This window comes from Sorex fumeus, unplaced genomic scaffold (genome assembly GCF_029834395.1).
Source record: "Sorex fumeus unplaced genomic scaffold, SorFum_2.1 ptg000033l, whole genome shotgun sequence".
NCBI lineage: Eukaryota > Metazoa > Chordata > Mammalia > Eulipotyphla > Soricidae > Sorex > Sorex fumeus.
In genome coordinates, this window is record NW_026606090.1 from 21,838,817 (window position 1) to 21,863,223 (window position 24,407).

Consider the following 24,407-nt stretch of genomic DNA (forward strand, 5'->3'; position numbering starts at 1 on the left):
ACTGGCCCCAGATTGATCCCTGGCACCACATTTGGTTCCCTAAGCACTGCCAGGAGTATTCCCCGAGCACAGAGCTAGGAGTGAGCCCTGGGCATCACTGGTTGTGGCCCCAACACCCCCAACCATGGCCCCCCTCCTAGTCTGATTTTTTTTTTTTTTACTTTTTGGGTCACACCCAGCAGTACACAGGGGTTACTCCTGGTTCTGCGCTCAGGAATTACTCCTGGAGGTGCTCGGCGACCGTATGGAATGCTGGGAATTGAATCCGGGTCAGCCGCATGCAAGCTTTGCCCACAGTGCTATCACTCCAGCCCTGATATTTCTCTTGATAGTAAGCAGAAAAACTCCTGGTAAATAACGCTGCTTTAGGGCTGTGTTCCCTCCCAACCCGAGAATTCTGGCTTGCTGCGAGATCTACACGAAAAGGGAGAAAATCCCCTGCAGTCTTCACACTGGTGGGGAGGTCGGGAGAGGGGCCTGGGAAGCCCACTCTCTCCCGAGGCTGAGGCACAAAGGCCCCTTGTGTGCTGGGGTGAGTGGTTTAAAAGTCGGGACTCAGCCCTGCAATCAATTATCTTGTTCTCCCACATAATAAAGCCTCGTGACAGTGGGTGAGATGCTTCTGCTTTTTAATTGTTTTTAAAAAATTTAATTTACAAAGTTTCTATTGGAATCATTTTTGGGAGAGCTTGCCAGTTAGTAGTCAGGGAGTTACTCCTGTTCTGCACCCAGGAATTACTCCTGGTGCATCTTGGGGACCATATGGAATGTCGCTTGCAAGGCAAACACCCTACCCACGGTACCAACCTCCTGGGCCCTGGGTGAGATGCTTCTATAAGAGGAGGAGTGGTTGTCACCTTCTGGGTCAGCAGTCTTCTGGACCTTAAGGTAAGGTAAAGGTAAAGGCCCCTCCCGTTGATCGTCGATTTGCTCGAGCGGGCCCAGTAACGTCTCCATTGGAGACTTTGTTGTTACTGTGTCTGGCATATCGAATACTCTCGGTAGCTTGCCGGGCTCTCCGAGAGGGGCGGAGGAATCGAACTCGGGTCGGCCATGTTGGCCGCTTGTAAGGCAAACGCCCTACCCGCTGTGCTATCGCTCCAGCCTGATATCAGGCGAGAGGCTGCGCGTGGGAAGAAGGGGCCGACACCTTTATTTGTATATATTTGCTTTGGGTGTCCCAAAGGTGCTCAGCAGACCCTTGTCAATTCTCAACCAACTGGGCCAGTGGTTCCGTGAAGGGCCCCAGGATGTGATGCTGCTTGGGGTGCGGGGATCCCCCAGGGCTGTCTCTGGGCTGCCCGGGAAACAGGTGGCACTGGAGATCCACCCCACATGAGGGATGTGCCCCGAACTCTATACTAACTCCCAGCCCCTGTTCGATCTTTAGAGATTTCCTCTTGATTTTCTTCTTTGGGGGTGGCAGCGGGGTCCCGCCCGGGGCTGAGATCTCCAAGCCTACTCAGATCGGGGCTGAGCATCCTCCACCCAGATCCTCCATATTCCAGTAGGCGGGGGTCACACCCACCAACTGGCCCCCTGGCTCCGTGTAATCCCATCAACGGCCCAAGACTCGGAGACTATAAAAACCAGCTCCCGGAAGAGAACAGTGCAGTCTCCTGCCCCCGCGCCTGGCTGTCCTCACCAGGGTCCCTTGGAGGGGGAACGGGTTGAGCTTTCCTCCCCGCCCCGACCAGGGCTCCGGCAGCCGAAGACCTCCAAGACCAGCCACCACCATGCTGAGACCACTCTCCGCACACCTGAAGGTACCGGCAGAGGAACAAAGGCAAGCGGGTCCCACCCAGGGCCGAGATCTCCAAGCCTACTCGGATCGGGGCTGAGCATCCTCCACCCAGACCCTCCAAATTCCAGTAGGCGGGGGGTCACACCCACCACCTGGCCCCCTGGCGCCATGTAATCCCATCAACGGCCAAGACTCAGAGATTATAAAAACCAGCTCCCAGAACCGCGCGGCAATGCGGCCGCGCGACATCTTATTATGACATCTTATTATCTCACTCCTCCTTTGGACAAACTGGCAGGCTACCGAATGTAGCCTGCCCACACGGCAGAGTCTGGCAAACTCCCCCCGTGGATACCCAATATGCCAAATACCAGTAACAATGATGGGTCTCATTCTCCTAAAGAGCCTTGAATATAGCACTTTCTTAAAAATCTCAGGGCTAGCATGAAGGAGACATTACTGGGGCCTGCTCGAGGCAATCGACGAATAACAGGATGGTCGTGGGGGTGGCAATTGGTTCACCATCGCGTGCTAAGGCGGCAGAGCTCCTGGCTGGTGCTGCCAGCCATACGCAAAGAAAGCACCAGACCCACCGTACTCTCAATCTGGCCCCTGAGTTGTTTGTTTGGGGGGCACACCCAGCAGTGCTCAGGGGGCTTATCAGTGGTGCTAGATCCCACATGCAGTCGGCCGCACGCACGGCCTTCACCTTCGCTCCTGACCATCTCTCGGGCCGGAGCGTGGGGAGGTTCCTGTTTTGCAAATGCTTCTATTTATATTGGAACCAGTTCAATTTCAATTCCTCAGTAAAAGTCCACAGACTGTGGTGGAAAATGAAAAAGTGGAAGTCCGACTGCTTTGCATTTGTGAGTTCACTGCACCTAGTCAATGCAGCCCCAGGGCCGGTCGACAGAGTTCTGGGGTACAGGGAATTCTTCTGGGTCACAGCAAAATAAGGTGGAGATGGAATCTCCCTGAGCAGAGCAGGGGCAGCAGCTGGGGCCACCTGCGTACAAGGCATGTGCCCAAACCACTGACTATCTTTAGCACCCAGATTCTTGCTTTTTCCTTTTTGGCTCACACCTGGCGATACACAGGGGCTGCATTCAGTGCCCTCCTGGTGTTGTTTGGGGACCAGAGGAATGCTGGGGATTGAAGCCTGTTGGCCACGAGCAAGGCAACCGCCCTCCCCACTCGGCTATCTCTCCGGCTCCCTAGATTCTTTCATTTATTTAGTTACTTAATTATTTTTGCTTTTGGGTCACACCCGGCAGTGCACAGGGGTTACTCCTGACTCTGCACTCAGGAATTACTCCTGGCAGTGCTCGGGTAACCATATGGGATGCTGGGAATCGAACCCGGGTCGACCACGTGGAAGGCAAACGCCCTACACACTGTGCTATTGCTCCAGCCCTGATTCTTTTATTTTATTTTTATTTTTATTGCTTTTTGGGTCACACCAGGTGATGCGCAGGGGTTACTCCTGGCTCTGCACTCAGGAGTTACTCCTGGTGGTGCTCAGGGGACCATATGGGATGCTGGGAATCGAAACCGGGTCAGCCGCGTGCAAGGCAAACGCCCTACCCGCTGTGCTATCTCTCCAGCCCCATGATTCTTTTACTTTTGAGGCTCAAATGCTCGATTTGAAAAGTCACTGGGTACGTGGACACTGTGTTACCTATTCTTTTTAGCTAATAGTGGTTTTTTTTATCTTGAAAAATATTCAACAGGATAGATTTTGATCCTTCAAAGATGACAGCTGTAACCTGCACCATATTCTTTAAGGGAGCATCTGTGTTTGTCAGTCAGCTAACAAGATACTCTTATCTTTTCATTTGCTCTGTACTATAAAAGACCAACAGTTTTTGTTCTGTTTTGTGGACCATACCAAGCAGTGCTCGAGCGGGCCCAGTAACGTCTCCATTGGAGACTTTGTTGTTACTGTGTCTGGCATATCGAATACTCTCGGTAGCTTGCCGGGCTCTCCGAGAGGGGCGGAGGAATCGAACTCGGGTCGGCCATAGGCGAATGCCCTACCCGCTGTGCTAAGCTGGAGCGAAAGCACAGCCGTAGGGCGTTCGCCTTACAAGCGGCCAACATGGCCGACCCGAGTTCGATTCCTCCGCCCCTCTCGGAGAGCCCGGCAAGCTACCGAGAGTATTCGATATGCCAGACACAGTAACAACAAAGTCTCCAATGGGAGACGTTACTGGGCCCGCTCGAGCAAATCGACGATCAACGGGAGGGCCTTTACTTTTACTTACTTTACCAAGCAGTGCTCCTGGCTCTGAGCCCAGAGATCCTCCTGGCAGGGCACTGGGGCCACACATGCTGCCGGGAGGGAACTCAGGCTGGCTGACTATGCCAGGCAAGTATCCTACTCCTGTACTCTTGCCCAAAGTGTTTTATTCCTGAGAGGGAAGTACTAATCTCATTCTCCAAAATTTCTAAGATGGGCCTGAGCGATAACTAAATATGGCGCTGGTCTTGCACTCAGCAGACCCAGGGTTGATCCCCAGCATCCCATATAGCCTCCTGAGCACCACCCGGAGTAATTCTTAAGTGCAGAACAGGAGTAACCCCGGAGCATCACAAAGTGTGGCCCAAAAAACCAAAAAAGAAATTGCTAAGGCTGGAGGTCTGTCTGAAATTTACACTTTCGGCACTTGCTCTAACTCCCCTCTGCTTTACGTGAAACCATTAGGGACAGCCTCTGATTTATTTTTATAAACTTAATATTTATATTTTTTCAGAGGACAAGTGATTCTAAAACTTTTCATTTTTGTTTATTTATTTATTTTAATTTTTGTTTATTTTATTCACCCTGAGTCTCCTGCCTCCGTGTCTGGCTGTCCTCACCGGGGTCCCTTGGAGGAGGGCAGGTTGAGTTTCCCTCCCCGCTCCGAGCAGAGCCCCGGCAGCTGAACACCTCCTATTCCAGCCACAGCCATGCTTAAGACCACTCTCCACACATTCGGATGAGCCTCACGCATGAAGGAACCAGCAGAGGAATCCAGGTGTGCGGGACCTGGGCTTAGATCTCCAAGCCTGCTCGGAGTGGAACTGGGTCTCCTCCACCCAGATCCCCCCATTTCCAGTATGTAGGCGTTACATCCACCAACTGCCCCTGGCACCATGTGATCCCATCAACGGCCAAGACACAGAGACTATAAAACCCAGCTCTCGAAAGCACGCGGCTGCAACATTTTATTATCTAGTTCTTACTCTGGAGAACCTGACAGGCTCCCGAAAGTATCCTGCCTGCACGGCAGAGTCTGGCAAACTCCCCGTGACATACTCAATACGCCAAAAACCAGTAACAATGATGAGTCTTATTCTCCTGACCCTGAAAGAGCCTCGGATATGGCACTTTCTAAAATCTCAGGGCTAGGACGAAGGAGACGTTACTGGTGCCTGCTCGAGGAAATCGATGAACAACAGGATGACAGTGACAGTAACAGTGATACCCTGATTTATGGCAAGAGCAATAGCACAGTGGGCAGGGCATTTGCCTTATACACAGCCAACCGAGGGTCGATTCCTCCGTCCCTCTCAGAGAGCACGGCAATCTACTGAGAGTATCCTTGCCAGAGCCTGGCAAGCTCCCCATGGCGTATTCGATATGCCAGAAACAGTAACAACAAGTCTCACAATGGAGTCGTTACTGATGCCTGCTCAAGCAAATCGATGAACAATGGGAGGACAGTGCTACAGTGCTACCCTGATTTATAAAACTGTTGATAACAATTTCACGTATCCAATGTTTCAATGCCAAGCCCAGTGTGTGTGGCCCTCCACCAATGACCCAAGGTTCCTTCCTTTTCCCCACCCCCATTTCCTTAGCAAACTCATTTTTTTGGAAAAAAAATTGTCCTTATTATAATTCAGGTCACATGCTTACATTAGTGTTGATTTATGGTTTTGTTTTGTTTTTTTGCTTTTTGGGTCACACCCAGCGATGCACAGGGCTTACTCCTGGTTCTGCACTCAGGAATCAACCCTGGCGGTCTTCAGGGGACCATATGGGATGCTGGGATTTGAATTCGGGTTGGCTGCATGCAAGGTATACGCCCTACCCACTGTGCTATTGCTCCAGCCCCGGTTTATGGTTTTGATGTACATAATAGCATCACCTCTATATCACTGAAATGCCCAAGATCCATGACCAATGCCCAAATTATTGCCAGTCTGCATTCTCATCCTACCTCCCACCCGTCCCTTCTTTCCTTGTTATTCTCAATCCAGGAAAAAACTTTCAAATTTTAACATCTCTATTCTTAATGAGTAGATGAAGATTTACTTGCAAAATAATACACTCCTTTTGGTGACTTTTACTTTGCATTCAAACATGGCATTCATACTTTGAAGTTTAGAGTTTGGCTTCTTGTAATAACACCACTAAAGCACAACTTTGTTCAATATTCCTTTTGCAGGGGTGTGGGTGAGTTGGGGGATGATGGGTGTTGGGCCACACCCTAAGGTGCTCGGGGACTACTCCTGGCGTGTCTTGGGCCCATATGTGGTGCAGGGATTTCCAACTGGACTGCTCCGCCAAAGGCAAGTGCCTTACCCCTGTACAACCTCTATGGCCCCTTGCAAAAGATTCTTTGATCCACGCTACACCACTTTAAGAACTTTCAAGCCAGAATCCTGGAGCATGCTGAAGCTTATGGTTTTGATTTGAAACATCTAAATCTGCTGGAACTCTCTGATTTTACCCATAAACTCACTGTCCATGTTCTTCCACTCAACTCCCTTGCATTCCACACCTAGCCTCTGAAAACAGTTTTGAGTTTGTGATTCTGGGCTTTTAATTCGACCCTCTTGTTCTACAGCTGAGAAAAATGCAAAGAGAGGAAACACTTTGTTTGGAAAAGTCGCCTGGAAAGCGGAGCACAACTTCCTGCTCTCTCACACTGCTCTCCATTTGGACATATACTTTATGCTTTGTACCGTGGCCAAAACCAACAGTTGCTACCAAAGGGAAATAATAATCTGTGGTTCCCCCTCCTCCCTTGAAGATCAGAAAGGAGGGATTCGGGGGACTGCAACAGTTCCTGATATTGTGCCCTACAGGTATAAGCTTCACTGCTAACCAACTCCCAGTCTGGCCCACCTGAAACTAACTGCAGGGAGCGTGGAAAAAGAAGTTCAGGCTAGGAACCTCCTCTCCCGGGTTAGGTTTCTACCCGAGTCCTCGGGGTAAGAGCCGGAAGTTCCGCGCGGCCGCCGGGGGGGCGGGAACTACGTGCCTGCGCGGCGAGCGGATTGGCTGGCGGGAGGTGCAGCCGTTGGAAGGCTCCCCTGCTTCCTGCTTCCGCCCAGCTGCTCTTCGGTGCCTTGGGATGCTCTTCGGAGGTGGCCTCGGCTTTCGGCAGCCGCCGCGATGCCGGGCGGAGGGCGCTGCCCCGAGTGTGGCTCCGCCGAGCTCGTGGAGGACTCACACTATTCGCAGAGCCAGCTGGTGTGCTCCGACTGCGGCTGCGTGCTCACCGAGGGGGTCCTCACCACCACCTTCAGCGACGAGGGCAACCTCCGAGGTAGCCCGGCTGCCGGGGGGCGGAGCGGGAGGAGGGAGCTCGGACTCTTTATTCGGGGGGTGCACCCCTGGAGGTGTCGGGGTTCGAGCCAGGGTCGGGGTGCACACCTGGAGGTGTCGGGGTTCGAGCCAGGTTGGGAGGTGCACACCTGGAGGTGTCGAATGGTGGGGGTGCACATCTGGAGGTGCTGGGGGGGTTCGAGCCAGGGTCGGGGTGCACACCTGGAGGTGTCGGGGTTAGAGCCAGGGTGGGGGTGCACACCTGGAGGTGTCGGGGTTCGAGCCAGGTTGGGAGGTGCACATCTGGAGGTGTCGGGGTTCGAGCCAGGGTGGGAGATGCACACCTGGAGGTGTCGGGTTTTGAGCCAGGTTGGGAGGTGCACACCTGGAGGTGTCGGGGTTCGAGCCAGGGTGGGAGGTGCACACCTGGAGGTGTCGGGGTTCGAGCCAGGGTGGGAGGTGCACACCTGGAGGTGTCGGGGTTCGAGCCAGGGGGGTGCACACCTGGAGGTGTCGGGGTTCGAGCCAGGGTGGGGGTGCACACCTGGAGGTGTCAGGGTTCGAGCCAGGGTCGCGGTGCACACCTGGAGGTGTCGGGTTTTGAGCCAGGTTGGGAGGTGCACACCTGGAGGTGTCGAAGGGTGGGGGTGCACATCTGGAGGTGCTGGGGGGGTTCGAGCCAGGGTGGGGGTGCACACCTGGAGGTGTCGAAGGGTGGGGGTGCACATCAGGAGGTGCTGGGGGGGTTCGAGCCAGGGTGGGAGGTACACACCTGGAGGTGTCAGGGGCTCGAGCTGGTGTGAGGCGTGCACACCTGGAGGTGCTCTGGGGTACGAGCCAGTGTGCGTGGGGGGGCATACCTGGAGGTTTTCAGGGCCTCCAGCCAGGATGGGGGGGTGCACACCTGGCGGTGTCGGGGGCTGGAGCCAGGCCGCTTGTCTGCAAGGCAGGCACCTCACGTACGGTTTGCTTGCTGGGTGGGGGGGGGCTGTGGGTGTCACCTACATAGCAACCCACAATGCACAGGGGTTCTTCGTAGCTCTGCACTCAGATCATTCCTGGTGGTCGCGGGGACCACCTGGGATGTTGGGGGTCTGATGCCTGACCCTCCTTGGGTTCCTGCGCTTCCTTCCGCCTCTTCATTTGCGCCCTGGTTTGAGAGAGGGCAGGAGAAAGGGGCGTGAAGGGGGCAAGCGGGCCAGCGGTAGGACAGAGGCTCGTGGTTTCCTAACAGTGTGGCATCTGCCATTTATGGCTTTTAAAAGAAGCCTTAAAGAAGTGAAACTGTCCTACATCTTTTACCTAGGCTGATGGTGGTGGGAGGATCATGGGTCTGCTCGTTAGAAAATGCAGCACATCTTGGTGGGGTGGGGAGCAAAAGAAGGACTGGAGCAATGGGTAAGGTGTTTGCTGTACCGTGTACCCACCCCGGGTTCCATCCCTCATAGTCCCCCCTTGAGCCTAGAGCCAGGAGTTAGCCCTGAGCACTTCTGTGTGTGACCCCAAAACAAACAAAAAACAGAAGAGGACTTTTTTTCCTTTTTCTTCTTTGGCTCTAAGTCATCATTGCAACCTTCAGAATTTGCAGCCAGGAAAATAATTTCTACGGGATGTACTGGAGGAACATTTGGGACCCCTGTTATTGCTCCCTTGCTTTCCAAATCTGTATCTCTATTTGATTCTGCTCGTGGACGTAGGAAATCTCCTGTGGATGGAGGCTACCTTCTGTGGAACAGCTCAGCATTCTTCTCTGTCTTTGGTGGGAGGCAGGGGTCTGGTGACTAGAATCTGAAGAGGCTATTTGTTTTGTCTTACAGAAGTAGCATATTCCCGAAGCACCGGAGAAAATGAACAAGTTAGTCGCAGCCAGCAACGAGGTGAGAATCAACCTTTTGTGAGACAGTAAGTCAGTGACCCTTAGAAAAAATTTCAAGGGATTGGGCCACTCTGCTTGTTTTTCCTGTTTTCCGCATTACTGTGTAAGGTAGGAAGAGGAGAATAGTAATTAAAAATAAAGCAGACTTCCCCTCACCCCCCAGCCCCAGCTTTAGTGATGAGTAAAAATCTAGAAGTAAGAAATGGGGATGATTCTAAGAGGTAGCGTGAGGCTTGAACTTGCTCAGGGGTGAGTTTGAGGTAAAGTCCTTGGATCAGCGGTCAACGGGTCACTGTCCTCCCATTGTTCATCGATTTGCTTGAGCGGGCCCAGTAACGTCTCCATCGTGAGACTTGTTGATACTGTGTTTGGCATATTGAATACATCGCGGGTAGCTTGCCAGGCTCTGCCATGCGGGCGAGATACTCTCAGTAGCTTGCCAGGCTCTCCCGAGAGGGGCAGAGAAATCAAACCTGGTTCGGCCGGGCCGGCTGTGCGCAAGGCAAATGCCCTACCGCTGTGCTATCGCTCCAGCCCTTGGAACCCAGCTCAAATTTTGACTTGACTCTGAATCAAGGCAGTCTGTGAAACTGGTGGGGATCGGTATAGAAGGCCTGTGAAGTTGTGTGATCCATCCCTGCTCCGTGACCATGCAGACATGTATGCTTCAGTGGCCACTTGTGGTCAGGCTGCCTGTACAACAATGGCATGGGAGTGATATTAGTGTAAATACCCAAATGGGTACCGAGTGTAACCTGCTCCCACAGCAGAGTCTGGCAAACTCCCCGTGGTGTACCCGATATGCCAAATATCAGTAACAATGATGGGTTTCATTCTCCTAACCCTGAAGGAGCCTTGAATATGGCACTTTTTAAAAATCTCAGGGCTAGGACGAAGGAGACGTTACTGGGGCCTGCTCGAGGCAATTGACGAACAACAGGATGGTCGTGATCGTGATTGTGACCCAAATGGTGCTCGGCAAAAATAAAAAACACCACCTCTCCCCTAAAAGATCCTGGGTTGGAAAGTGGCTCCTCTCCCGCCCCACCCCCACAGAGTTCCCTTTGTGTCTTAACAATGAGTCCATCAGGTTTCACACATCACTGCAGAAAGGGACATTATGTAGCATAGCAGAAATTACCAGGAGACAAATAGTCGTTTCCTCTGATTGCGGACTCTCGGGTGGGTTTTCCTAGGCCTCCGCCGCGTGAGAGACCTCTGTCGCGTTCTGCATTTGCCATCAACATTTGAAGACACGGCAGTCGCCTACTACCAACAGGCGTACCAGCACCCTGGGATCCGCGCAGCTAGGCTGCAAAAGAAGGAGGTGTTGGTGGGATGCTGTGTCTTAATCACCTGCCGGCAGCACAACTGGCCCCTCACCATGGGGACCATTTGCACCCTGCTGTACGCAGATCTGGACGTGGTTTCTGGCACCTACATGCAGATAGTGAAGCTTCTGGGACTGGATGTGCCATCTCTGTGCTTGGCAGACCTGGTGAAGTCCTACTGTAGCAGGTATTTGGTTAGAAGAGGAAAAAAAATCTGTGCTCTCTCTTCCACCTAATATGAGAATCCCATTTGCCATTTCTGAAGTTCTGTGGTGCTCCAGTGCCACTCCCTCAGGGCGGCTGGCGAGTGGGGAAGGGATGCACCGATCTCTGGAGCCGGCTGCAAATACCCAATCGCTCTCTGGGGTGAGCAGCAGCTGTGCCTTAGCAGAACCTTGTGAGGACGGAGTTGAAAAAAATATTGGTAAAGGACAGAGCTGTAGGTAGAAATCAATCCCCACCCCCTTTTCCAAGGAGTTGGGGTCCTTTTTACTGACAGAGATCACGAGCTTGAATTTGCAGAGAGAGTACAGGGGTTAAAGCATTTGCCGTGCGTGCAGCTGACCCTGGTTTGATCCAGTCACCACATTTATTCCCCTCGCCCTGCCAGGAGTGATCCCTTGAGCACAGAACCAGAACAGAACCCGGAGCAGAACCTGGGGTGGCCATGAAGCTGGGGGGGGCGGGGGGGCGGGGGGTGTTGGAGGAGAGTGGAGAGAAGAGCTGCCTGGAACCAGCGCTGGCCATGTGCCGGGCAAGAGCCCTCGCCTCTGTGCTGTCCCTCGCGCCGGCTCTTGGCTTTGAGGTTTAATCATGTCCCGGCTGAAGGATTTTGGACAAGTTTTTTGTTTGTTTTAAACTGTAACTGCACTTCGAGGGATAAAGATTCGGGGAGGGCATTCTGTGAAGCACCCAGAATGATGTCTGATGGGCACCGGAGGGGCAGGGTGCTGCAGAAACGCCTGCTTCCCCTCAGTCTCTCGTGCTGGGCGCCCCCGGCCCAGTCCAGCCTGGCTCTCCTGCGGGAGGGCAGGCCCCCACCGTCACTGTGCTCTGTTTCAGCTTCCGGCTGTTCCAGGCCTCCCCGGCGCTGCCTGCCAAGTATGTGGAGGACAGGGAGAAGGTGCTGTCGCGGACCCTGCAGTTGGTGGAGCTGGCCGACGAGGCGTGGCTGGTGACCGGGCGGCGCCCCCTGCCCATCGTCACTGCCGCCACCTTCCTGGCGTGGCAGTCGCTGCGGCCGGCGGACCGGCTCTCGTGCTCCCTCACGCGGTTCTGCAAGCTGGCCAACGTGGACCTGCCCTACCCCGCGTCCTCTCGCCTGCAGGAGCTGGTGGCCGTGCTGCTGCGTATGGCGGGCCAGCTGGCCTGGCTGCAGGTGCTGAAGCTCGACAAACGGTCCGTGGTGAAGCACATCGGCGACCTGCTCCAGCACCGCCGCACTCTCCTCCGCAAGGCCTTCGGGGACGAGGCACCGCCGGGGCCGGGCTCCAAGGGGGCCGGGAGCAGCGCCTCTGCCTTGCCGGGGGAGCGGCCAGCAGGCCCCGCCCTGCTCCTCCCGCCCTGCATGTTGAAGCCCCCCAAGCGCATCTGCCCCGTGAGCCCAGCCCCCGCAGTCACTGGGGACGAGAACATTTCCGACAGCGAAATCGAGCAGTACCTGCGCACGCCCCAGGAAGTGAGGGACTTCCAGAGAGCCCAGGCGGCTGGGCAGGGCCCCGCCAGTGCCCCCAACCCGCCCTGAAGACGCGCCTGCCCCTCCCACAGTGCGGCTGGCTGTTCCCACGGTGGCCTGGCCTGGCCAGGGATTAAGTGCACGTGCAGCCTGAGGTACTGGCCCGTTTCGGGGCCAAAGCGGTTTCAGCAGTGTCCGAAACAGGAGGAATGCAGGCCGAGTGGGCCGAGTGAGCCGCCCCTCGGTGCCAGAGCCAGCCGGGAACATTCCTTCGCTCTTGGGCGGCTTTCCTCGGAGAATGTTGGGCAAGGCGGGCGTCCACTGGTTCAGATTGGACACGCTGCTGGTGTGGCGCCGTCCGCCTTCCCACCAGTATCAGCTCTCAGCAGGGTGGGAACGCGCCAGGCCCTCGCCCCCCCCCCCCCCCCACACACACACTGGTGGGCTGTGGCCCCGCGATCCTCTACCTCCAAGGAAAGGACTGTGGGTGTATGTACCAAGGTCGGGTCGAAGGGCTTGGCAAAATTTTAATATATTAAAACAAGAGGCATCTGCTAGAAAACATTCTATTGTATAAAACCCGAGCCTTTAAAAACAAGTTTTCTTTGGCACTTTTCATCCCCACCCGCCCCTCACCCCAGCGTATTGCAAAAAGCTCTCCAGTGCGAAGGCATTGGCGGGGTATGTAAACCGCGTATGTGGAAGAGTAATACAAAGCTTTTTTTTTTTTCCTTTCTAATATTGTCTGTGCAGCAAGCATAAATAACAGGATCCGTGTCGTCTTTGTGCCCTGGCTGTCCTTCACCTTGGCGGTTGGGCTGGGCGCAGGCAGACCTGTTGCCCCCAAGGCTCAAGGTTCCCTCCACTCTGACGGGTCCTGCAGTGAAGGCTGGTGGTGGCTTTTTAGGTGGGGAATGCGGGTGCTGGTGTAAGAGGGCTGAGCCGGGTCCCGGCCCGGGGAGGGTTGGGGAGGGGCTCTGGGCCAGGCGCGGCTCAGGCTCACGAAGCTGCTTCTGGAAGATGGGCCAGGCGGGGTGTGTGTGGGTGTGTGTGTGTGTGTCGGGCCTCTGCCCGGTTTAAGGCACTTCTCTGCGTCCCTCCCGGCCTCTCCAGCCGCGGGCCCCGCTGCGCGGTGCATCCACCCGGCAGCCCGTGCCCTCCCCGGGACTTGGCTCCGCTCTCGTGGTCGCCGGGCGAGCGGGCGCTACACGGTGGTCTCGCTCTTCCACAGCCCCGTCTTGCCGGCCGGCCCGTCCTCGTCCCTGGCGCCGCGGGGGCCGCCGTTGAGGCCGGCGGCGGCGGCGGCGGGCGGGCCGGCGCTGCTGTCGCTGCCGTCGGAGGGCGCGGGCGCGGGGCGGGCGCGGGCGCGGGGCGCGCGGCGGGCGGCGCGCGGCGGCGGCGCGGGCTCGGCGGGCTCGGCGGGCTCGGCGGGGCCCCGCGCCAGCTGCAGGTTGGTGAGCTTGCAGGGCGCCGCGCCCGCGGGGGGCTTCAGGCCCGGGGGACCCGCGGGCCAGCGGCCGCGCCACGCGGCGCGCACGTCCCGGCGCCGCGCGCAGTGGTGCGTGAAGACGAAGAGGCCGAGCGCCGAGGCGGCCGCGCCGTACAGGCAGCCGCACACCACGCGGGGCAGCCAGCGCGGGGACACGGCCAGCGCCCCGCACGCCCACAGCGCCAGGTAGAGGAAGTGCGTGGTCACCAGCGCGCCCAGCTGCGCCCCGGGCGAGCAGGGCCCGTCCGCGCCCTCGGGGGTCCCCGGCGGCGCAGCGCTCGCCTCGCCCGGGGGCGCCCCGGGGCCCCGCAGCCGGCCCGCGCCCGGGGGCGCCCTGCTCTGCGCCGGGGGGCCCCGCAGCCGCAGCCCCGCGCACAGGAAGTAGATCCAGGTGATGAGCAGGATCAGGGCCACCGGCACGAAGAAGGCGCCCAGGCTCGGCCGCCACGCCAGCCAGCAGCTGCGGGGACAGGGCGCGGATGAGGGCCGGGAGGGGCACGTGGGCATCGGGCGGGCAGGGGCGGGAGGGGGCACGCGTGGGCATCGGGCGGGCAGGGGCGGGAGGGGGCACGCGTGGGCATCGGGCGGGCAGGGGCGCGAGGGGGGCACGCGTGGGCATCGGGCGGGCAAGGGGCGGCCCCAAGCTCACTAGGGGCTGTGGTCCCGGTAGTTGTGGATGTTGACAGCTGCTGTGATACCGCAGATAATGAGCGGGATCCCTCCGGCCATCAGATAGAACCTGGAGAAGTGGGTTTAGAGGTTGGAGAGGCTGGGAAGCAGCTGCGCCGCACCCCGGCCCCCCGCCCCCACCCCCAACCCCGCCCCTGGCCCATCGCCCTTCCCCTTCAGTTGTCAGACTCCCTGGCCAGCCCCGCCCCCGGGGCAGCTCTGCTAGGGCCCAGGGGACCAGCACTGCTGGCCCTACGGGGTGCCCCCACCTGCGCCCTCACCCTCGCACACAGGCACACAGCCCGGACTGGACTGGAGCCCCCCCGCCCCTCCCCCCCCCTCCGCAGGCGCAGACCCCGCTACTGGAAATACCGGAGCATGGGCCGGGGGGCCGGGGGCGCTGAGTCTCCTTCCTGGGGAGGGGGCGCCCTCCAGGTGAGCTCCTTGTGGAGGACCCGGGCCTTCACGCCCATCCAGAGCAGTGTGGACAGCGAGGAGTAGTGCAGGGTGATGCCCACCTGTGGGACCGAGGCAGGATGCTGGGGGACCCGCCCCGCCTCCCCTCCCCAGGCTGCGCCTGCTACTTCCTCCTCCACTTGCACTCCAGGGGCCTCCCCAGATCCAGTGACTCCCCACTACCCCGCCTGACCTCTCCCCTGCAGGTCCCTGCCCCGCCCCCCCCCCCCTGTCCCTGCTGCGAGCACCAGCACCCAAGTCTGGGCAGTAGTGGCATGAACCCCCTTTTTCTTTCTTTTGTTTCCTTTTGAGGCCACACCCAGCGATGCTCAGGGATCAGCCCTGGCAGTGCTCACCTGTGTGGTGTGGGGTCAAACCAAGGTTGGCCAAGCAAGGCAAGTGCCTTCTCCCCTGTACCCTCTCCCTGCCCGTGAGCCCTCTTCTCCTCCTGTGCATTTCCTGATTCGAGGTGCCCCCTCCCTCTCCTGCTTACCACCTGGCAGAGCACCCGGTAGTTGGTGAGAGTGATGCCCCCGGCAAAGACGGCGGAGGTCATGGCCATGTGGAAGCACAGGTTCAGGAGCGTGTGCCAGCCCTTCCGGGACACGTGGATGGAGCTGCCAGAAACACGAAATGAGCGGGCATCCCAGGGCGGCCCCGAGGGCCAGGCCAGTGCTGGGCCAGAGCGGAAGGACTCCACACGTCTGGGGCTCAGGGGAAGGCCTGGGGTGCTCCAGCGGGGGTCGGTCGCATGCGAAACCCACCACCTTATTATCTCTCCAGACCCCAGCCCCAGGAATGGATCCTGGGCAAGCCCCTGAGAAAGTCACATACCTCCCGCCACCCGGGTCAGTGCCAGGTGTGAGGGCTTGGTGTGCCGTGGCCGGCCGACTCACCTGTGGTTGAGGATGTAGGTGATGATGGTGGAGAAGAGGCAGAGGAGGAGCAGGGCGGTGCCGGGGTACACCACGGGGTGCAGCCCCGCCCCCGAGCTCCCCACCTCCCGCGGGAAGGCACTCAGCTCCTGGCGAGGCAGGGAGAGGTGGGCGTTAGGAAGCCCGCTGGAGCCCCGGCCAGGTCCCCACGTCTGTCTCCTGTCTCCAGAAGCCTCGACCCTCACTCAGGCCCTGGCTGCAGCCATGCCACCCCTCTTAGCAAACCCCTCTTCTAGGGCAGAGCAGGGCCCTTCAGGCCCCTGCAGGGCCCCAAGCCCAAAGCCCAGCAGGCCCCGAGCACTGCCGGAACTGACCCCAAACCCCAAACAAACGGAACAACTGAAAAGCCATTCTGGGGAAGTGCCGAGAGCTACCCCGGGCCTCGCTGGGGGCTTTTCCGATCCCCAGTGATGACGTGGAAAGTGGGGAAGGTTGTTTCTAATTAGCTTCGCGCCCACTGGCCAAGTAGGGTGTGAGGTGGAACAGAGAGGGAAGGGGGACTGTCACCAGATGCTTTGGGTCTTTTCACCATAAACAGCCTGGGTTTCAGAGGTGCGGGCTGGGAGGCCAGGTCGGGCACCCAGGCTCGGCTCTCAGGCGGGTGCACAGAGGCCCTCCCTGACCGGCTCTGTTGGGGGCGGGAGCATGCCTGGGGCTCCCGCAGGCCAAGCATGTGCCCCAAACCTTTGCTCCCCAGCTCTGTCTCCTGACAGCTGGAAACAGAGGGGTGCCAGAGGGACATTTTAGTTTGTTTGGGGCAGGCTCAGGGAACTATTTGGGCAGCCGGGCACTGAGCCAAGGTCAGCCCTGTGCAAACAAGCACCTTAACCCCGGTACCATCTCTACGGCTCCTCCCGCTCTGCATTTTCCCGTGCCCTGGCCATCCGCCCTTGTCCCCTTGCCCCGTCCAGCGCTCACCATGAGCACGGCCACGCTGCCCAGGTGCTGGCAGTGCAGCGAGCTGGCGTTGGGCTGGCTGGAGCGGAGCTGGCAGCCCTCGGAGCTCCAGCCCCCCGGCCCCGCGGGCCCCTCCTGGCTCCACCAGGCGGCCACGGGCTCAGCCCCCTCGGCCCAGTGCCGCAGAGAGACGGCCACCGGCTCCGTCAGGTTCCCCACGCCACAGCCGCCTGTGGGAAAGGGGACACATCCAGCATGGGCGCCGGCCGGCACCGGCTCTGTGGGGCTGGGTGGGCCGGGGTGGCTGCTGTGCTGGCTGGCAGCAACGCAAGACCACCCACCAGCCCTCCTGCTGTTCCCGGGGAAGACCCCAAGGCGAGGCCAGGTGCCAGAGGATAAGGAGGGGTGACCCAGCGGGAGGATTCTGGGGTGGGGGAGGGGAGGGGATGCTGAGGGCTGGGACCAGGCGAGCGGGTGGGGTGTGCTGATGGCAGGTGGCTTGGGCAGGTGGCTCCCGGGCACCACAGTCCGGCCTTCCTGGAAGGGTCGGAGACCCCCACCCCATGGGGCCATTGGGGTGCTGTGGGCGAGAGCAGGGTGCAGGGGCATGGTACAGGCCCCGGAGGCTCCTTACTGGTTCCGGCAAAGATGACTGGGGTAGCCACCCCTCTCCTCCTGCCAGGCCCCGCGGCGCCCGGCCGGGAGGTGTTGCCGAGGCTGCGGAAGAGGCGGCCGTTGCGGAAGACGAGCAGCTGCAGGGTGCAGTCGGGGGGCTCGGGGGGCGCCAGCGTGGCCGGCAGGGGCGAGAACAGGCTGGGTGGCAGCTGGATGGACGCCAGGGCCACGCTGTTCTGGGGGCACAGAGGGGTTCCTCAGGGACCCCGAGGCCCCGCGCCCTTCCCGCCCCGCCCCGCCCTGGCCCACCTTGATGTGGAAGGAGGCACAGAGGGATTCCTCGGGGACCCCTAAGCCCCCACGCCCCCGGCCCGCCCCACCCATGGGCCCACCTTGATGTGGAAGGTCGACAGGGAGATGTTGGGCCTCCCGGTGGTGCAGCGGAAGCGGAGCTGCTGGTCCCCGGGGGGCTCGGGCTCGGGGGCCGCGCCTTCCCGCCGCTGGAAGGCCGTGCAGGTCAGGCCCACGTAGCTGTGCGGCTTTATGAGGTAGGCCTCCAGCGCCACGTTCCTGGAGTTCTGGGGGAGGCACCGTGAGAGACCCACGCCCCCCGCCGCTCCCCTGCCCCTCGCCAGGCTCTCGGGCCGGGCTGTTTCCCAGGCGGGCCCCCTTTGGCCCTCGCCCTCTCGCACGGAGCTCCCCCGTCGTCGCTAGCTCCGGAGTGGGCCCCACCCACGTCCCCCAGGGTGCCTGGTGCCGTGCTGGTGTGGGACTGGGGCTCTGCTCCAGCGCTGTGCCGGTTCCTGCCGGTGTGTGTGTGTTGGGGGGGGTCTCGTGTGGAGTCAGGGGGCCCCCATTCCCTTCCCGCTGGATCTCTTCTCGCCACTGGGCGCACCCCATACCCATTCCTCAGCACGGAGCCTCGTGTGCCCTTCCAGTGCCACCAGCCCCCACCCCCACACTGTCCCTGAAAACTGAGGCTCCGTCCCCCACATTCGGGCTCTTGCCCTCTGGGCACCTGCCCATGTGCCCGAGAGACAGGTGTCTGCCTGCGGGGTGGCAGGGAGTGCCCCGGGCAACCTCCGTGCCAGGGCCAAGCCGCCCTCAGCCACCCCTCCACACCAGGAGCTCCGCCCTGCCTGCGTACCACGGAGATGTGCTGGGCGTGGGGGCTCAGGGCAGCCCCCGCGATGCGCTCCAGGGCGCCCACGATGCCGCTGCAGGCCTTGTCCTCACGCTGCGCCAACCACAGCAGGTGCTCGTCCACCAGCATCAGGTTGCTGGCCATGTCCACCATCACCTCCACCAGCTGGGGGCGAGAGGTGCAGGAGCCACTGAGGGCAGCAGGGGTCGGAGCAAGTGTGTGCATGGGGGCTGCCCAGGGCGTTTCCCAGGAGACCCCAGCGGGCTCTTACCTCTTTGATCTGGTCGACATAGCCCAGAAATTTCTGGATCATCTGAGCCACATAGACCACGTCCATCATGTCCGAGAAGCTGGCGGCCTCGGCCGTGTACACGCGCAGCTGGTGGGCCAGGGTCAGTGCATTGGAAGCGTTGATGGGCATCTGTAGGGGGACAGATGCTGCAGCCTCCTCCTCTCCAGAACAGCCCCTCGGGCCATGGGGAGTCTGGCCCAGTGGCTGGGAGGTGCCTCTGCCTGGGCAGCGGTGAGCGCACGGGGTTCAAGGCCTGGCCCCTGGGCCCACTGCCTCCCACCCTCACAGTTCCCCCGCAAGGCAAGCCTGGCCATGTTGGGAGGAAGGATGCTGGTCTGACTACACCTCCCTGCCCGGGTCCCAGAAGCTGGAGGGGAAGCGCGGGAGGCACCCTGGAGCACGGGCCGGCTGGGCTCACCAGCACGAAGGTGTAGAGCACGCGGGTGATGTCGTTGGTGTACAGGCAGTGCGAGTAGTCGCCGGGCTCCCAGCGGCCGGCACGGTCACAGCGGCGGGAGGCCTGGGTGCCTGGGCCACCCCCGCTCAGGGGCACCGAGGTGAAGGGGTACTGCAGGCAGGACTGGTAGGCTGTGATGCCAGCCAGAGTGCGGGGCCACCTGGGAGTGGAGCAGGAGCTGCAGCGGGCTCAGCCTTGGGCAGTGCCGCAGGGACCCCGGGGTGGGGGACGGAGCCGCAGGAGGGTTCTGGAGGCTGCAGGGCACCCCCCACTTCCCTCCCATTGGACGGCGCTGCCCTGGTGCTGGGGTCTCAGTCTTCTCAGCTGTGCCCTGGGCCAAGGAACCCCCCGCACCCTCACAGGCTTGGCTGGGGGAGCTCGGTATCCATGAGGGCGGGAGCTCGCAGCCCCTGGGCTCTGGGCGCACCTTGGAGGGGATTATCAGAAACCGAATAAGGGGCTCTTGCCCACAGCGGGTCCTGGAGCGGGTGACCCAGGGCAGGGCCGGGGCGGGGCCAACCTGAAGTCACCACGGTTGTTGGCCACTCGCTCAGCCGGGCAGTAGGAGGCAGATGTCTCCAGCACCACGATCTCCACCTTCCTGCTGGCGTTGCCCTGGGCCGTGGACACGGAGCACTCCCACTCGCCCGAGGCCCACACACCGATGTGAGACAGCGTCAGCTCACTGTGGGCAGGTGGAGGGTGGGCTTGGGAGGTGCTGGCGGGTGGGGGGGCACCCTCCCCAACCAGCGGCAGGCACCCCAGCGGGGCTCCAGGCTCCAGGAGTCAAACAGGGCTTCCTGCATTTAGAGCACCCCGCCTCAAAGACATGTCTTCTTTTTTTTTTGGACCACAAAACAAAAGTGGCTACTCCCGGCGGGGCGCTTATGGGACCGTAAGGCACCAGGGATTCAATCTGGGCCTCCCTCCTGTGTGCAGAGCACACACAGAGCCCTTGGAGCCGTCTCCCCCAACCCAGGCACTTGATTTCTGGCTTTCCATGAATACACACACACACACACATGCACGCACTCATACACACACAGGCACACACACATTCACATGTGTATGCTCACACACAAGCATGCACACACACACATTCACACGTGTGTGTACACACAAGCATGCTCACACGCGTGCACACACAGGCACACACGCACATTCACACACGTGTGCGTACACACAAGCATGCTCACACGCGTGCACGCACAGGCACACACGCACATGTGCGCATTCACACACACACATGCACACACACACACACACACACACAGTTCCTGGACAGCACACGTGCAAGAACGAATCTAAGTCCCCTTTCGGGCCGGGGGAGGTGGCTGCCCGGAGCCTGTACCTGGTGATGAAGGTGCAGTCGTGGATGAGGCTCTCGGCCAGGAGGATGCCCGCCTGCTCATCCCCCTCCACCAGGGCCCGGTTGTGGTACCAGCGGATGCGGGTGTCGTTGCCCAGGTAGCTGGCCGAGCACTGGAAAGGCAGCCGGTCCCCCTGGAACACCACTTGGCGCAGAGATGGGATGAGGTGGTGTGTGTGCAGCTCCAGGGCACCCTCTGTGGGCCGAGACACGTGGTGAGGCCTGGGGGCAAAGGCCTGGGGGCGAATCCGGGGACCAGGCCTGGCAGAGCCAGGAAGGAAGAAGGGGGGGGAGAGAAGAAGCCCCCAGAGAAGAGCAGGGAGGAAGGGGGGGCACCAGCAGGCCCTGCCTGGATGGGAGGGAGGCGGGTGCTCACCGCAGCGCAGCTGGCTCTCCTGGAGGCCACCCAGGGCCCGGGCACGCAGGGCGGCAGGGAAGGCGCAGAGCGTGCGCTCGGATAGCTGCAGGGAGCGGCCCCGCGCCCAGGGCAGCAGCCACCGCAGGCGGCAGTCACACGTCAGGAACTCAGTGCCCAGGTCCCTGGGGGCACAGAGCAGGGCTGTGGGCTGGGGGGGTACGTGGGAAGCCCTGCCCGTCCCGCCTCCTCGTGCCGGGATACTCACACGACCTTCAGGGCCGGCAGTTCCTGGAAGACCCCGGGCGGCAGACTGGAGAAGATGTTTCCAGAGATGTTTCTTCGGGAGAGTGAGGAACAGAGCGGAGTGGGGGAGGGCGGGGGTGAGCGGCAGACCTGGGGGTCAGTGCGCCTCCTGGGGGGAACCCGCCCTCCCCCGGGACCCCACTCACAGTCGGAGAAGCCTGGGGAGGCCCTGGAAGGTGCTGGAGGCGAGGCAGCCGATCCTGTTGTTGGAGAGATCTCTAGGGAGACCAGGCACCCCTCAGCCACCACTCGGTTGGGCACAGGGGGTGGGGGGACGGGACAAGGCAAACTATGTGGCCACCCTGGCGCCATCTCTGGCACCCCCCATGGTTCCCCAACCCCCCCGGAGTGATTCCTGAGTGCAGAGCCAGGTATGGCCCCCCAAATCAAGGAACAGAAAGGAAGGCAGGCGGCAGGAAACGCTACTCACAGGCGCCTAAGCTCCCCCAATCCCCGGAAGGCTCCGGGCTGCACCGTGCTGATGACGTTGTTCCTCAGGTCCCTGTGGAGTGACACGGAGGCCTCACACCCCACTCGGGGACTCTTGGCCCCCTGACAGCCCCCCATGGTGTGGGCCGAGGAGGACAGACTGAGGAGGGAGCCCAGCCCTGCTCTCCTCTCGGCCTCCGGCACCCCCAAAGGCTGGCAGCGGCTGAAGGTGAGTCTGGCCGTGTATTGCACACACTGAAAGAGACTTCTTTTGGTCTGGGGGCCACGCCCAGGTGCTTAGGGCTCAGGCGTGCAGTGCTCAGGGATCATCGGGGCGCCAGGGATCAACCAGGGCGAGCCACGTGTGAGGCAGGCGCCCTGCCCGCTGTCCTGTTTCTCCGGCTCCCTGGTACATTTCTACAGAAAAGTACAAGCTGCCGGGGCAGGAGAGACAGGACAGTGGGTCAGCTGACCACCAGCAGGACTCTGGGGCCCAGAGCCAGTCCTGAAAACATTCCACACCCAGCCCCGGTGCAAAGCTGCTGGGTGCTGTAAGGCCGTGTCTGTGTTACAGCCTCTGAGTCCATGTCCCCTGCCCAGCATGGCTGCTGACCAGGCCAGCGCACGTTGCAGGCTGAGCCCATGTCCCTGCCCTGCATGGACACTAACCAGGCCAACAAATATTGCAGGCCAAGCCCATGTCCCCAACCCAGCATGGCTGCTGACTGGACCAGCGCAGGCTGCTGGCTGTGGCCCCTCACTCTTCAGCTGGAAGCTAAGGTCCAGGCCTCTGAAGGCTACCCCCTTAGACTCTCTGGACCCTGCTAGGGTCCCCGGGCACCTCAGAGAGCTGAGTGAAGGTGGCAGAGGAAGCCCAGCTGTCCTAAATAGGATGCAGCAGGACAGTGGAAGATGACAGTGGCCTCCAGAGCTCCATGGATGCAGGGTTACCAGCCACAGGTAAGTCTTTTGTTTGGGGACTCACTCCTGCTGGGCCTGGGGGACCATATGTGGTCCCAGGGCTGGAAGCTGGGTTGGCTGCATGCCAGGCAAGCATGCTACCATCCCTCCAGCCCCAAGGGTAAGATTTAAGGCTAGGCAGAGCTTGTGCTAGCATGTCTGTGGTCCTGGATTTAATCTGTGGGGACAGGTCACCCCCAATAGCACCAAGTGTGGCCCGTACAGCAATTTATATACATATTTTTTTAAAAAAACAACAACAAGGGCTGGAGCAACAGCACAGTGAGTAGGGCGTTTGCCTTGCACGCGGCTGACCCGGGTTAAATTCCCAGCGACCCATATGGTCCACTGAGCACCGCCAGGAGTAATTCCTGAGTGCATGAGCCAGGAATAACCCCTGTGTATCGCCGGGTGTGACCCAAAAAGCAAAAAAAAAAAAAAAAAAACCAACAATCAAAAACCAACTTCATGGGCCAGAAAATAGTATAAGTCTGCAAGCCCTCAGCCTAGGTTCGACTCCTGGCACCACAGTCTCCCTGAGCTCCTGAGGTGACCCGGCATCCCCCCCCACCCACCCACCTCCCGTGTCTGGCCCAAGCAGCCTCTGGTTCTCAGGCCCTTGCACCAAACCAGTGGCCGCAAATTACCCATAGGGGGCGCTGGAGCGACAGTGCAGCCGGAGGGCATTTGCCTTGTATGTGACCCACCTGGGTTCAATCCCCGCCGCATCCCATATGGTCCCTCAAGCACCGCCAGGAGTGATTCCTGAGTGCAGAGCCAGGAGTAAGCCCTGACCATCGCTAGGTGTGGCCCCTAAACAAAAGAATCATGGATGGAGTCCCCGAATCTTCTGGGCACTGCTTGGGTGCCCCCAAGGGCAGGGTAGACCATGTGCTCAAGCCCCCTTCTCCCTCCACCACGAGCGAGCAAGCGTTCACCAGAGCAGGACTGAGGCTTCTGTGAGGACCTCCCACCCCTGCGGGCTCTGTCCTCGCTCCCAGTGTGGGTCAATCTGCTCCTCAAGGCCTCCTCACGCCTAGCCCAGGACCAAGGGCCTGCTGAAGCCTCAGGGCAGTCTCTGGAGTACGGGGAGGAAGGGGTTAACAGCGCGCAAGGGGGCGGGGCGGGCAGGAAATGGGTATCCTGGACAGGGAGGTGCTGTCCCCTGGGGGGGCCACAGCTGGACACACACAGCCCTGCCCATGGCCAGGGGTCCTCTGACCTCATCACCCTCCCATGCCAGGACCCTCGAGTCACCAGGAAAGGCCCCTGGGGAGCATAAGCCCCCCGCCCCGCCCCCGCACTGCCCCCCACCCTGAGGTGCTTTTCCTGCCTGTCTTCCTCCCCTCTTTCTGGGGCCCAGACCGTGGCCAGCACTGGCCTCCCATGCGGCCACAGCATGTGCCCTCGGCCCCACTGGGGTCTGCCCCTTCCCAGGCGCCCCCACCCCCACGCGGGGGACTGGGCCGGGCAGAGGGAAACACATTCCTCATTGTGTCACTTCCCTTCATGGGCTGCCAAGGGGCTGAGGCCACAGGCCCCTGCTCCCCCCCCGCGCCCCCTCCCCGCTTCCTCCCTGGCCCCACTGGGAGCCCCCACCCGCGGCCCCACTGATGCTCCGCAGATGGGGGCGACGCCGCCCCTTCCTGCCCGCTTCCTGCGCCCACAGCCGTGCGCGGGGCCTTCGCACAGGGGGCTGCCACACGGGCTGGCATCGGGCTGACTGCGCGTCCCCGGGGTCCCGGCATCGGGCTGACTGTGTGCCCCGGGTCCCGGCATCGGGGCTGACCGCGCGCCCCGGGTCCGGGAATCGGGACTGACCGCGCGCCCGGGGTCCTGGCATCGGGGCTGACCGCGAGCCCTGGGTCC

General features: G+C 60.4%; 2 protein-coding genes across 2 annotated transcripts in view; one reads left to right on the forward strand and one right to left on the reverse strand.

Annotated features, from left to right (window-relative positions):
* The first annotated feature begins 7,085 nt into the window (after positions 1 to 7,085).
* On the forward strand, positions 7,086 to 12,577 carry BRF2 (BRF2 RNA polymerase III transcription initiation factor subunit). The gene is made up of 4 exons (XM_056116945.1): positions 7,086 to 7,284; positions 9,101 to 9,160; positions 10,356 to 10,677; positions 11,553 to 12,577. The coding sequence occupies exons 1-4, from the start codon at positions 7,131 to 7,133 to the stop codon at positions 12,232 to 12,234; spliced, it is 1,218 nt and encodes a 405-aa protein (XP_055972920.1). The 5' UTR covers positions 7,086 to 7,130; the 3' UTR covers positions 12,235 to 12,577.
* A 792-nt stretch (positions 12,578 to 13,369) lies between these two features.
* The window catches only part of ADGRA2 (adhesion G protein-coupled receptor A2), a 33,633-nt gene continuing 22,595 nt past the window's right edge, over positions 13,370 to 24,407 (reverse strand). Inside the window, exons 3-20 of the mRNA XM_056116666.1 lie at positions 21,580 to 21,651; positions 21,296 to 21,367; positions 21,112 to 21,183; positions 20,865 to 21,028; positions 20,471 to 20,684; positions 19,640 to 19,804; positions 19,081 to 19,279; positions 18,642 to 18,791; positions 18,374 to 18,535; positions 17,619 to 17,804; positions 17,246 to 17,462; positions 16,633 to 16,841; positions 15,676 to 15,803; positions 15,273 to 15,396; positions 14,696 to 14,841; positions 14,304 to 14,393; positions 13,557 to 14,114; positions 13,370 to 13,493 (exon numbers count right to left, since the gene is read on the reverse strand). Of these exons, the coding sequence (XP_055972641.1) occupies positions 13,370 to 13,493; positions 13,557 to 14,114; positions 14,304 to 14,393; positions 14,696 to 14,841; positions 15,273 to 15,396; positions 15,676 to 15,803; positions 16,633 to 16,841; positions 17,246 to 17,462; positions 17,619 to 17,804; positions 18,374 to 18,535; positions 18,642 to 18,791; positions 19,081 to 19,279; positions 19,640 to 19,804; positions 20,471 to 20,684; positions 20,865 to 21,028; positions 21,112 to 21,183; positions 21,296 to 21,367; positions 21,580 to 21,651 (3,052 nt within the window). The remainder of the gene's footprint in view (positions 13,494 to 13,556; positions 14,115 to 14,303; positions 14,394 to 14,695; positions 14,842 to 15,272; positions 15,397 to 15,675; positions 15,804 to 16,632; positions 16,842 to 17,245; positions 17,463 to 17,618; positions 17,805 to 18,373; positions 18,536 to 18,641; positions 18,792 to 19,080; positions 19,280 to 19,639; positions 19,805 to 20,470; positions 20,685 to 20,864; positions 21,029 to 21,111; positions 21,184 to 21,295; positions 21,368 to 21,579; positions 21,652 to 24,407) is intronic.